The sequence below is a fragment of the Sus scrofa genome, chromosome 1 (genome assembly GCF_054392235.1).
Source record: "Sus scrofa isolate SSC_HxYL_T2T_F1_AM1 chromosome 1, Sscrofa_HxYL_maternal_Yorkshire_Landrace_v2.0, whole genome shotgun sequence".
Taxonomy (NCBI): domain Eukaryota; kingdom Metazoa; phylum Chordata; class Mammalia; order Artiodactyla; family Suidae; genus Sus; species Sus scrofa.
This window is the reverse complement of record NC_139383.1, coordinates 43,678,917-43,692,856: the sequence shown is the minus strand read 5'-3', so window position 1 is coordinate 43,692,856 and position 13,940 is coordinate 43,678,917. Positions and strand designations below refer to the sequence as shown.

Here is a 13,940-nt window from a genome sequence, read left to right as displayed (position 1 = left end):
TCCTCATACCTCATCCTGACCTACTACAAGGTTCTATTGCTTATATGCTCTAGGCATATAAAATCCAGGGAATAAATGTTTATTAAATGATCTAATGAATGAATGACAAGCACAGGAGATGGATCTGCCATGCCCTTTCTCATCTTACAAAGTTATAGACAAAAGGGAAGTGATGGAGACAGCGACAGGAGGTTTAGGCTCTGCATTGCACTTTCTTTCTGGGAAGTCAGGAGATGGTGTACCAGCTCCTGCAAGTTATGGACGCTAGAAGCAAGGAGACATGGAGGGGACCACTTAGAGCACCCCCACGCTCTGTGGGGAGTCACCCAAGAGTGCCAGGCTCTGACCACTGTGTTTTGGTGCTGAGCTCCCAGCCTCTTAGTTAAGAGACCAAATTCTAAGACTCTCTTCATCTCCCACCGTGTGTCAATGCATCACTGTCCCTTCCCTCTCTCCACATGAGTAATCCCCATCAGTCTCTTGGATAGCTCCTACGGTGGCCATTTCATCAAAATTTTTTCAGTGGAGTAAGTGGGATAATAAATGTGTTTTATATTTTCTGGACTTGGAAAGCATTTTTTAAAACAGATTCTGTTATTTTCTTATAAAAATCGGCCAATTGCAAGCTCCAAAGAGTTTGTAAAAGCAGGAAGACAACAGTTGTTGATGCCGTTTGTTTATTTGTTTTACTTTACTGAACAGAAAGACTGGGTTAGGTGATGTAATCATCAGACTCAAGTGAAATGTGGGACGGAATGGCGCTACAATATCCTCCCATGGAGCAGGCGTGTTCGGGTCACAGTCAGAAGTGTAATAACTAGCTTAAGCATTCCCTTTACCCCATTTGCTATGTTGTGTTGAAAGGTGTGAGAACAAGTGTTAGCTGGGGTGCAGGGCCCGTGTCAGAGGAAGGAAAATCTGCGGTGCGTGGGCCTGGTTCATGGCAAGCTGGGGCTTTACTTTTCTTGTCCTCGGTGTTGCTTGCTTTGGTTTTGGCTTTTTCTGGAGGCCAAAACAAGAGATTTGACCTTTCTCTGGGATCACAGAGCAAAAAGGAGCTTAAAGATCATTAAGAATACATGGTTTCTTTCTTTCCCATGTTGAGCTGGAGGCCTAGAGCATCCAGGCCACTTCTCTGGGCTCACGGCTGCCTGTGGTGGGACTAATTTGCTCTCTCGGAGCAACTTCCCCAACCTAATGTGTTTGTCCTGAGAAACCATCCTACCTAACCTCTATTTTTAAGAATGAAAGATAATATTTTAGGGAGTTCCCTTCGTGGCTTAGCAGTTAACAAACCCAACTAGTATCCGTGAGAATGCAGGTTCAATCTCTGGCCTAGCACAGTGGGTTAAGGATCTGGCATTGCCCTGAGCTGTGGTATAGGTCGAAAATACAGCTTGGATCTGGCATTGCCGTGGCTGTGGTGTAGGCTGGCAGCTGTAGCTCTGATTCGACTCCTAGCCTGGGAACCTCCATATGCTGTGGATATGGCCCCCAAAATCAAAAATAATAATAATAATAATAATGATAATATTTTAAAAATCAAGTCTAGTCAAAGGAAGGTGAAAGACAGAACACTAGTGGGATCGCAAAGAAAGTGGTGAGAGAAAACATGCAGTGTACACAGGCAAACTATACACATGTATAGATGCCGTATCTATCATATGTAAATATATATAGCATGTTGTATATCGTGTATATATGATGTATTGTGTATATATCATATATAAAATGAGTTGTTCATTGCAGTGAAATAGGATGCTCCACTCAAGCCTTACTTCTCTTCAAAATAGACAACATGGCTTAGTGGTATGTGCTCAGAATTTAAAATCAGGCAGCCTGAGTGACCTGAGAGCATGCTACTCGACCTCTGCATGCTGGCCTTTTGCCTGTTACTCACAGATATGTTTCTTACCCTTATTCTGCTCTGCATTACAGAGGCTGAGCCATGCAAATGGTACTTTCGGTACAGCCTTGTTAACTGGCTTCCAGCTAAGTTTGGCCAATGGGAGGCAGCAGAAGGAGATTGGAGGGTGGGAGGAAGAAGGAAACCAGGTTGCGTCTCCCTGTTTCAGGTCAGGCCTCTAGAAATGGTTCAGTGTCCTCTTGAGATTATACCTCTGCTGGGCCTCCCTGACTTACGACCTCTGGTAACATGACCTCCTCCCTGGATCGCTTTGGCTCCAGCAGGGTGAATAATTTACTGCTCTTGCTAATGCCTGGATTACCTCACCCTGTTTCCTCATTATCCACTCAAGCCCCTTTGTAACCTGTGCTCCATATTATATTTTCTCTATTGATCCTGGTGTGGACTGGTTTTTTTTGGGGCGGGGGGGAGTGGCTACTGATACAGTCTATAAGCCTATTTCCTCACATGTGTAAAGAAGATAACAGTAGCAATGGTGTTATTCTGTCATGGAGATTAATTAATGTCTATAAAGTACATGACACATAGCAAGTGCTCAGTCAACATTAGCTGACAGTATTCTTTCCAATTTCTTTAGCTTAAATCTCTTTGGTACAGAGCTACCAAATTCTGTCTTTAATGAGAGAGAAAACATTTCAAATAAGACATGGTTGGAGTTCCCTCGTGGCCTAGGAGTTAACAATCTGGCATTGTCCCTACTGTGGCATGGGTTCAGTCCCTGGCCCAGGAATTTCCTCATGCCACAAGCGTGGCCAGAAAAATGGTGATACATATACTTTGTAAATGTAGTTATTGCAGCCATTAACCCTTATGTGGTTGTAATGTGGTTGTAAAAAGTAATTTAGTTTGTTTGCCCACATTAATAAACTGTTTGAAAACCCCACATGGACAGCAAGTTGCGTCTTTGGAGGCATCACTAACATCCCTCAACTACCTAGTGACCATCTAGGAAAAGCAAATCAGCAAATTGCAGTAATATTGCATTCCCATTCTCAGCTTCATCATGTGTGCATTTGGCTGACTGCTTTGCTCACAAAACAGGATATTCATACACAAAAACATTGGATGACCCAGCAGGGCGATTAACTGTAATGGTGTCTATATCCCATGCCCTTATTTTAATTTTTGCAATTTTTAAGAATAGGTTTAGAATGTTTAAGTTTGCACTTAACAATGTTAAGTCTGCACTCCTTGGCTCACCAATTTGCTTGTAAAGTCACACCTCTTCTCTGAGCCTGCCAATTATACATCCATTCCCTACAGGACAGATCCTTTTGGATGATGTACAAGCATCTAAAACTTAATATGTTCAGAATGGATCTTTCTATTTCCCCTGAGAACCTGGTTCTCCTGCCCAGTTCTCTCCATCTCAGTAAATGACACCATAATTCACCCAGTTTCTAAATTAGCCAGAACCCATTGAGCCCATGGATATGCTTGATGCTATCCCTTTTCTCACTTCCTACATCCAACCGACCAGCAGGGTGTGCTGAGTCTTCACAGAGTGGCCACTTCACTTCATCTGCACGGCCACTGTGAGCAAAGCCACCAGCACCTCTTGCTTGGGCTGAGACCACACACTCCTCACTGGGCTCCTCACATGCTTCTCCCTCAGTCCTTTCTCTGCATAGTAGCCAAAGTCATCTTTTAGGAATGTAGATCTGACATTAGCCACCTGCTACAAACTCCTCATTGGCTTTTCATTACAACTAGAATAAGATAACCTGTTTCTTTCCAAGACTTACAAGGCCCCACATAATCCAAATCCTGTCTAATTTTCCAATCTCCTCTCTTATCACCGCCTCACTCTGTTCATGCTGCTTAGATATTCTGGCTTCTGGAAGCTCCTGGAACTCACCTGGCCCCATCCCTGCACAGGGTCTTTTCATTTGTTGATCTCCCTGCCTAAAATATTTGCCCCCTGACTCTGCCATGGCAATCTCCTTTTAGACCTTCAGGTAAATGCTGCCTCCACAAAGAGGCCTTACCTGGTCACCCTTCCTAAAGCAAGCCACTTGCCATTCCCCATAGGAACCCTTTTCTTCTTTCAAACCACTAATGTTAACTTTAAGCTTCTGGTCTATCCTGTTGTCCATTGCATTGCTAGCCCATAGCAGAGTCCCCAGGGCATAGTAGGTACTCAGTGAATACGTGATTGAATAATTGAGTGACTGTAAAACATCAGATCTCACATGTGAGAAGCCACAGTGTGCTAGGTAAGATGATGGGAGGGTTGGAGTCTGGAACTCTCTAGCTCAATCACTTATAATCTAAATTTGTGATGCCCTCAAAAAACTGAATTAATTTTTATGTCTTTTCTCATATTAACCATAGGTTGATACTGCATTTCTAGTCACTTGATTAAAAAGAAAATGAATTATAAGTAGCATGAAACCCAAGTACAGGAAAATTGATCACTTTCAGGGAATTAACTTCTGCTGAAGAGTCAAAAGCCGTCTGACCTTGCTACAACGAGTCTTCACAAGAGGACTCGAACATATTACTGAATGAGAAAAGTGGTTATTCCATTTTCCTCCTAGGGCATTTCCACCACACTAGAGGGGGCTGTTGTACTGAGTTTGCTTACTTAATGTTCAAAATAAAATTTTTATATAGACTTGACATGGCTTTCCTTGAACTTAAGATCAGAAACATATAGAATAATGATTCACACCCTTAAATGGGAAAACCAAATTTCTCTTTGGAGGGATCACTGGTCTTCATAGTCAGTGGGACTGAGTGTCCAATACCTACCAAATCCTCAGGATTCAGAGGAAGTAATTGTCACAGCCCAAATCAGACATGTGTAATCAAGGATTCCTTTGGAAAGGTTGGATATTTTGTTGTATTAAAATGTCTGAAGATCCACTGAGTTATATTAGTTGTGCTTATTCTATGCTTTATTCTTTCATGGTCAAGAAATGAGCTTTTTTTTTTTTTCTATCTTTGTGTTGTATCAACATCTAGGAAATGATAAGCCAAACTCTAGGTTTAGCCAAACTCCTGATCGAGACCCAGTGAAATTGTGTACTTATGGAATTGTGTATCTAGTTATAATTAGAGAGAGAGAAAGAAGATTTTAGAGGATGAGGGACATAGCATTTTAAGGGCATCTTTTTCCTTTTCATCTGTTTTGAAAAACCTAATTCTTTGATAGTCTACAAGGCATTTACCTATTTATTTAGAGACCAGCAGAGCCTCCCTGTGACAGCCCACAGAATGCTAGGAAAAGTAATGGTGGAATAGGACTCTGTGTGTTGGGGACAGGGCTCAGCAGGATTCTCAAGTCTGGGAGAAAATGACAGGTCATCTCGGGTCCAAGCAATGAAGCGGTCTGCCCAAGGTCACACGGTTAGGATTCCAGGTCAGTACTCTGACTTAGTCCACATCTCCTTGGCACATAAGCCCTTCCATCTTAAGGACTATGGGGTTATTCATCGTTGTGAGCAATACATGATACCAAGCAATTTTGTTCCTATGTTGCAAATAAAAAAGAAATGAAGAAGGGGGAGGGAGTGGGATGGATTGGGAATCTGGGATTAATAGATGCAAACTATTGCATTTGGAATGGATAAGCAATGAGGTCCTGATGTATAGCCCAGGGAACTTTATCTAGTCACTTGTGATGGAGCATGATGGAGGATAATGTGAGAAAAAGAATGTATGTGTATATGTGTGACTGGGTCACTTTGCTGTAGAGTAAAAATTGACAGAACACTGTAAACCAACTATGATGGAAAAAATAAAAATCATTATAAAAAAACGAAATGAAGAAAGTTTTTTAAAAGACGTGGGTACTAGAAGTTAATTATAGCACAGCTGGAAATAGAATTCAGAGGCCCTGACCCTATGTTCTGGCTGTAGCCATTAAAAAACACTCCTTCTCAGAAAAAGCAAAACATCAGATATGTGTGAGAATTATAAAGGTATTTTTCCACATGCAGATTTTCATGTTTTATTTTATGTGTTAGCTATGTCTCATCCTATGATAAGCATCAATTAATAGAGTAAAAGAAAAACTCCTATGTAAGAGATAAAGGTGGGGGTGGGGTGGGGAGGCCCTGGTGGAGGCTGTGACATCGCCTCTCTTTCCTCTCCCCCCAGGACTGCTGTACGTTGGCTTCAGTGCCTGCATGTTTGGTCTCTACAGTTTCATGCCAGTGGTCATAAAGAAAACCAGTGCCACTTCGGTCAACCTCTCCCTGCTCACCGCAGATCTGTACAGCTTGTTCTGCGGATTGTTTCTCTTCCACTACAAGGTAAGTTGAGTCAGTGCTTCTTTCTGAAGACCACTCTTTGGAGGAAAGAACACACACAGGAAAGAAGGCTCTGCCATGCAACTGTCCCAATTTTGCGTCAAGAAGGAGGAATGCACCTTTATGTGCTAACCTCTATGATATGGGTATTCACATTCCTCCTGTAAGAGGCAGCATTTTGCCGAAAGAGAATGGTAACTACAGACATTTGATAATGGAAGATAAGAAACAGCCCTAGAGGGAAGGGCTTTCAAATAATGGGGGCCAGTTTTTCTGACACCACTCACCCCAGAAGCTACTGTTTTTCCAGCTTGAAGCTAGGAAGATTTGTACAGTTCCCAAACTATAACTGCCAAGTGGATTCTGCCACAGCCACCAGAAAAGCATGTTCTCATTGGAGGAAAGACAGTTCCTATAGTTTCTGTTTGGCATATATTGTCATAGAAATATGAATGGAAAATGCTAGTGCATTCACAATAGTTTCTTTACTCAAAGATTGGGGTTTGAGTAAAGGAATGTAAAGAGATACTATGAAGTATTTGTAGTTACTATATCAGACCCAAAGAAAAGAAGACACTATTTAGTCCAAAGACGGTCTTATCTTCAACTGTAAGACTCTACCCACAGCCTTACCCAAGGCAGGCTTGACTCATAGGTTATATGCCCCACTGAGATGTGCTGTCAGATGCTGTCCTTTATACACGACACTTACTGATTCATTAGCAATTGACTAGAATTGGTATGTGAGAAGAAACCTGCCTGCCATTCCTTAACTAGTCCTATAAGATAAGGGTCAGTGGGGACTATAATTAGTGTGAGAAAGGACAAGTATGGGGTATCTAAACAGATAAGACCAAACCAGGACAGGCAAAAGAAGAGGTAAAAGAGAAGAGGCATTATCCTGGCCACTTCAGGCCGAGTGCTTCACCAGTGGTATTACAGTTAATGTCACCATCTCATGGGTGTGGCCAGCTAATAGGACACCTATTAGCTGTGGGCAGGGCATCTTCAACCAGGTCACATGGGGTTTGGAGGTTCCCAGGGATGTGCTGAGCTGGAGAGAGTGTGTGCTTGAGATGACCAGAAGCAAGGAAGCAGAAGGGAATAATGAGAAATATTACTCTGCTAAGCCAAAATCATAGCCAACAAACAGACTAAGAAGAGCAGTCATGGGTAGAAAAGAGATCACAAACAAGGTTGGCAGCTGGAAGGCCCAGAAGCAAATCTGGAATATGAGGGGTGGAGAAAGTGGCCATAGCAGCAGACAAAGCTAAGGTGCTAGGTCCCTGTTTTACATGGAACCTCCTGCCCAGTGTGGTGGCCAAAATCACAGCTCATTTTTAGTCAGGTCATGTGTATTTTATTATTGAGTTACAGTATCTCTTTATATATGTTGGATAGCAGACCCTTATCAGATATATTTACAGAAAATATTTACAAATATTTTCTCTCACTTTATGGTTGTCTTTTAATTTTCTTGCTAGTATCCTTGGAAGTACAAAAGTTTTTAATTTCGATGAATTCCAATTGATCTATCTGGTATATTTTTAAAACCATGGAAGGAACCAATTCAAGCCCAGGTGGCCTTTGGGCCATCAAGTCCTCCCTGGTGGTTCCCGCCTCCAGTCCTCCCCAGGGCTGCTTGGTGATGACTGCTAGTTGTCCTGAATTGTGTGCTCTCAGGAGGTGGTTAAAAGTCACAGCCTGAGGAAGAGAAGATTCACTTCAGGTCGGGGCATCTTTAAATGTTTGGAGAGTATAGTGTGGAAGAGCATTTAAGCCAGGACCCCTCAATCTTGACTGCACATTGGAATCACCTCTGAAGAGTTTCTAAAATACTGATGCTTGGGCGCTCCTCTCACTGATTCTGTTTTAAGTGGTCCAGGTGAAGGTTGGACGTTAGATTTTTAAAGACCCCTTAGTTGATCCTAGTATGCAGCTGGAATTGAGAGCCACTGGCTTAGACTTTTTTTTAAATTTACTTTATTGAAGTACACTTGCTTTACAATGTTCTGTTAATTTCTGCTTTGTAGCAAAGTGATTCAGTTTATATATACCCTTTTTTGTGTTTTTTTTTTCATTAAGGTTTTTTTTTTGGTTTTTGTTCGTTTGTTTCTGTCCTTTTAGGGCCACACCAGTGGCATATGAAAGTTCCCAGGTTAGGGGTCAAATAAGAGCTGTGGCTGCTGGCCTACACCACAGCCACAGCAACCCGGGATCTGAGCTGCATCTGTAACCTACACCACAGCTCTCAGCAATGCCGGATCCTTAACCCAGGGATTGAACCTGTGTCCTCATGGATACTAGTCAGATTCATTTCTGCTGAGCCATAACAGGAAGTCTTCCATTATAGTTTATCACAGGATATTGAATACAGTTTCCTGGGCTATACAGTAGGACCATGTTGTTTATCCATTCTATATATAATAGTTTGCATCTGCTAATCCCAAACTCCTAATCCATTCCTCTCCCATCCTTCCTCCCCCTTAGCAATCACAAGCCTATTTTCTATGTGGTTCAGACTTATTTTATGTGGCTGCAAGCAGGTGGCACAAGGACCAAGGAGTGAAGGTTATAAGCATATAGAGAAATAGAAAGAAACTTTGTTAACAGTGAGTCATCCTAAAGTGAATAGATTGTCTTCGGAGTTCCCCTCACCTCTCAGAAGGAAGCCACACAAGAATGTGAGAAGGATAATGTGGAGGGGACTCATGCTTCAGTACTGAGGATCAACCACTGACCTCTGAGATCTCATTTGATTTTACTACAGTGTGCAGTTAGAGTTTATTCTTCCACTTAACCACAAGGTCTTTACCGTAAACATTGGTCTGGTTATAAATATCTGCAAGTTTAGAGAGGAGTACTCTTTGCTCACAGATGTTGCTTACCCAGGCAGAACTAAATGATTAAATGAGGCTCTCCTGCCCAACATTGATTATTTGCTTTTTCTCACTTTCCATCCTTGGAAGAAATCCCTTCCCTTCCCCACCTGTCAGTCCACTGTCTGCAGCTTCTCCGCCTCTTGTGCTGATTGCCGTGCTGACTGGGCAGTAAAGCCCCAGGTCCCAAGGAAGCAAATGACCTAATTCTGAATTAAGCTATCTACACAGTATAGTGCTTTTGAAAACTAATTTTACAAGACTTTTGAGAAATGGTTCTATATTTCCGTTCTTTATTATCTAACAACACTATTGCATCCAGAGCGTTAAATCTATAGCAATTCATAGGATATGAGCTTTATTGGGCCTCAGAGACCCACCCTAAAACCAAACCCAGGAAGATATTTACATGGTAGGTTTTCAAGTTGATTATGTGTTGGCTTTTCAAGGTCAAAGCTTGATCAGTTATGAGTTCTGTCCCCTTATTTATTGTACAAAGACACTTTTAAAATGGAAAGGTATTAGTTTCCTTTGGCTGCTATAACAGATAACCACATGCTTAGTCACTTAAAACCACACAGATTTGTTATCTTACAGTATTGAAGGTCAGAAGTCTCACTGGGTTAAAGTCAAGTGTTAGCAGAGCTCTGTAGCTTCTGGAGGCTCAAATAAAGAATCTGTTTCCTTATCCTTTCCAGCTTCTGGAGGCTGCCTGCTTCCTTGGCTTGTGGCCCCTGGTTCTGTCTTCAAAGCCATCAGGGTAGCATCTTCAAATCTGACTCTGCCATCCCTGCTACCCTCTTATAAGGACTCATGGGATGATATGGGGCCCACCCAGATAATCCAGGAGAATCTTACCACCTCAAAAATGCTTAACTTAATCACACTTGCAAAGTCCGTTAGCATGTAAGGTAACATATTCGTAGGTCTCAGGAATTATTATGTGAACATTTTGCAGAGGCCATTATTCTGCCTACCCCAGGAAACCCATTAATCATTTACACCAAGACAAATAAGGGTGGGTTGGCTCCAAGCTGGGCCAGCTGGTCTCGTGGATGTGCTCTTCAGAAGCTCTGTCTAGGTAATGAAGACATTCTCTACTCACACACACTGTGCTCTGTTGAATTTCCCAACTTCTTTTTAAAGTAGTTATGGTTACCTGCTAATATATGACTTTAACAAAGAAAACACTAAATCAGGTGATGAGAAGAATTGGGGTGGGAAGACTACTTCAGTATATGCTGTGTGAAACATGGACTGAGCAGTCTGCATTGGACTGCAAAGTCAAAGGAGCCTGCATTGAAACTGTGGCTTCTCCTTACTATTCAAGTGCTTTGAACCAGTTATTTATTCTCTCCAAACTTCGAGGTAGTGAGACTTGCCTTATGGAGTTTTTGAAGGGTTTAGATAATTTGTAAATGGCGAACAGTGGTGATGCCTTTCTCTTATTGAACATATAGTTCAGGATTAGTAATCCTTATCTCATTTTGTTTTTAGGATACTACTCTTATTTACTTTAAGATTTTGTAACTAGGTTGTAGCTTTTAACAACTTCATGTGTTTTCTCTTAGTCTTTGTTTGAAAAGGCAACACTTCAGACTCATGCATAAAAATTTTAGAAATATTGTTAACAGTCATTTTTAGCTGAATTCCTTGATTCCTTAATTGCTTAAAATTGAATTTTTAGATGATAGCCATAAATTTTTAAAAATTCAAGGGTTAAATACAATTCCGATCTTTCTTTCACTACATGCTATCATGTGCTAAACATTCTTCAGGAAAAAAGCAGCCAGTGTTGAATATGTGAGATATTCCCTTTTGCCTGGCATTTAAAATAGAAAATGGCTTACTTCACACATTTTGCTATTACCTTTTCAAGGCTTACTGTTACCATAGAATTGTAATACTAAAGTTCTTCTAATTTCATAAGAAGTGATTTTTTTTTGTGTGGCTTTGTCAAAATAAATAAGAAATTGATAGAAAAATGAACACTGTGAAGATCCCTCCAAGTCCCTTTAAATAGTTCACTTAGGCCATTGGCTTACCTGGTCCCCCATGTGGGACAGCCTGAAACTAGGTGATCCTACTGGAAGAGTAATATTTTAGGAAGTAAAGGCTCCATGAAACTTGTACACTTATATCAGGAAGATGTTTTAACCCTCCAAATATTCACTACTGGGGGAAAAAAAAAAAAGAGGTAGAGAGAGATTTCAAAATCATTTGTCCAAAAAGGTCACTTTAGCTCTTCTGGTTATATGATTCATATGAATATTTTAGAACTTTTTTAAAAGAAATTTTTAGAACTCCATGTGTTCATTAGAAAACATTCCACATGTTTTAGTCTCATTTTTATGCCAGATAATTGTTTTATCATTGCTGTGAGTTATTTTTGACAAATAATCAGAAAAGTGTCTTACATCGCCAGCTATCTATTCTAGCAATCCAGATTACATCCTATGAAGACAGGTGTAGAGCTCGCTGACCCACCCTGACCCTCTATGTCAGCCACTAAAAATTACACCCCAAATGTGCCAGTTTCTCTCACTGGTTTTGTTGTTGTTGTTGTTATAGGTGATTTGGCAAGAAAAGTTCAATAAATCTGAATGTAGGGCTAATTTAATAATATACTGTTAGGCACTAAATTTAAAAGAACCTCACTCAGTAAATATTTATTTATTCTATGCCTGCTATGCTCCAGGCACTGTTTCAGTGCTTAATTCTTTATTTATAAATAAAGGTGACAAGAACATCAAAAATCGCCAGGTGGATTAATACAAAGGATGAGATTCCAAACCACTGAAACTTGAATAGACCAGCAATCTCAAACATCCTTACCATCTGGGTTTCACTGCCAGAGACTTTGCAAAGATTGCATCAAGAGTGGAATCTTTCATTAGCCATGGATCAGAATCTGCAGCCAAGCAACCCTGTTGATCCTATGCGACAGTGAGCAATTTCAGTAATGGAACCGCACTTGAAAAGCCGGGGCAGGCAGCCTTGGCCTGTGGCAGCCAGTGAGCATAAAGGAATACTGCACATCTTATTTATTAAAATACCCTCATAAGTAGCCAGTTATATTTCATTTTGTAAAAACAGTATCTTAAAACGATGTGGATTTTAAGTTCATAATACCTAATGCAATTATAAATGAGAGATTTTAAAACTGACACTTAGCTTTTATGACTCTACATATCTTTTAAACTGTCACTGATGAGTAGACAATTGGAGAAACTAACATCACTGAAGCCCCAGAACATTTCATATGAAATACCAAGATGTGGGAGCAATGAACGCTTGGACTTGGTTTCCCCCTGCCTGGAAACTCAGTACAGCGTCTTTGGAGGTTTCCATCTTGCTGAATTAGGGTAAGTGTTGCTGGCTTTCAGGGGTGGGAGGGAGGAACCCAAGCTCTTTCCGTCTTGTGGCTCTGCCATCCTCTAGGGCAGGGATCAACAACTATGAACTGTGAGCCAGCCTCTATTTTTATAAATATAGTTATTGTGGAGAACAGCTATATCCATTTATTTATGTTATTCATGGCTGCTTTTTGCATTGAATAGTTGTGACAAAGGCCATGTGACCCACAAGCCTAAAATATGTACTCTCTAGCCCTTTCAGAAAAAGGCTGCCTGAGCCTGGGTTAGGCTCTTGGCATCCTCTTCAGGGCTCTCTGTGAAAGGGCCTGAGACTTTCCTGGGTGTGTCTGGAGTTGTGTACATAACCTCCTCCTCATTCTATTGGCCAGAACTCAGTCACATGACCACACCTAACTGCAAGGGAGGCTGGGAAATGTAGTCAAGCTGTTTGTTCAGAAAGAAAAGAAAAGAGGTTTGGAGTTCCTGTCCTGGCGCTGTGGAAACAAATCCAACTAGGAACCATGAGGTTGCGGGTTCAATCCCTGGCCTCGCTCGGTGGGTTAAGGATCCAGTGTTGCCGTGAGCTGTGGTGTAGGTCACAGACGTGGCTCCGATCTGGCCTTGCTGTGGCTCTGGCGTAGGCCGGTAGCAGCAGCTCCGATTAGACCTCCATATGCCGTGGGTGTGGCCCTAAAAAGACAAAAAGACAAAAAAAAAAAAAAAAAAAAAAAAAAGAAAGAAAGAAAAAAGAGGTTTAGTGAACTAACAACCAGTCTCTGCCACATTCGCAGTTTCCATTTACCAGCAATATTGGAAGGATTAGAGAATGTGAGGCAGGTCTAGAATTATAGTCATAAGTCAAAATTCCTTCTCCGAATCTATTCATTAACTCCACACCACAAACAGATATTCTGAATTCATATCATCAGGACAAGCTGTAAGGAAAAATGGAATGAGCCAGAAGTGTTGCAGAAGTTCAAATGGAAAGGCTTGAGGTTGGACTGGAATGTAGCCAGGAAAAACAGCTAGATGTCTTCCAGGAAAATGCATGGGATGTGTTTGTCATCAGGGTGCAGAGTCTGGCCCCTTCCTGCATACTCAGACACCTCATTTTGTCAGCAGGCCTACATGGATCCATCTCCCATAGACTGAAATATTAATAACCCGAGCTCACTGAAATCAGAGCATCTGTTTGCTAAGATGAAGAACAAAGATTGGCTCAGACATTACAGGCTAAAGCTGAGACACCATCCTATGTATCTCCAGGGGCTACCATAGATGGGAGACTTTTTAAAACACTATGCTTAAAGTTTTGAGAGTTTTTATTTATTTCTATGAGAGATAATTCTTCATTTCCTGACTTCTGTTGTACTGTTTTTATATTGTTGATTATTTTAATAGTTAACTTTTATCAATATAATCCCTACGGTTTTGAGGCCATATTTCCGGACTTAACCATATTTGCTATACCACCAGTCTCTGAAATGCAAGCTCCTCTTTTCTGAGTTCCTCATCCTGATGT

The 13,940-nt window shown here is 41.2% G+C and overlaps 1 protein-coding gene across 7 annotated transcripts in view; it reads left to right on the top strand.

Annotated features, from left to right (window-relative positions):
* SLC35F1 (solute carrier family 35 member F1) overlaps nt 1–13,940 on the top strand; it is a 476,339-nt gene that overhangs the window by 439,573 nt on the left and 22,826 nt on the right. For all 7 annotated transcript variants that reach the window (XM_084958208.1, XM_084958202.1, XM_084958191.1 and 4 more), the window contains one exon: nt 6,032–6,186. In XM_084958208.1, coding sequence (XP_084814334.1) covers nt 6,032–6,186 — 155 coding nt within the window. The remainder of the gene's footprint in view (nt 1–6,031; nt 6,187–13,940) is intronic.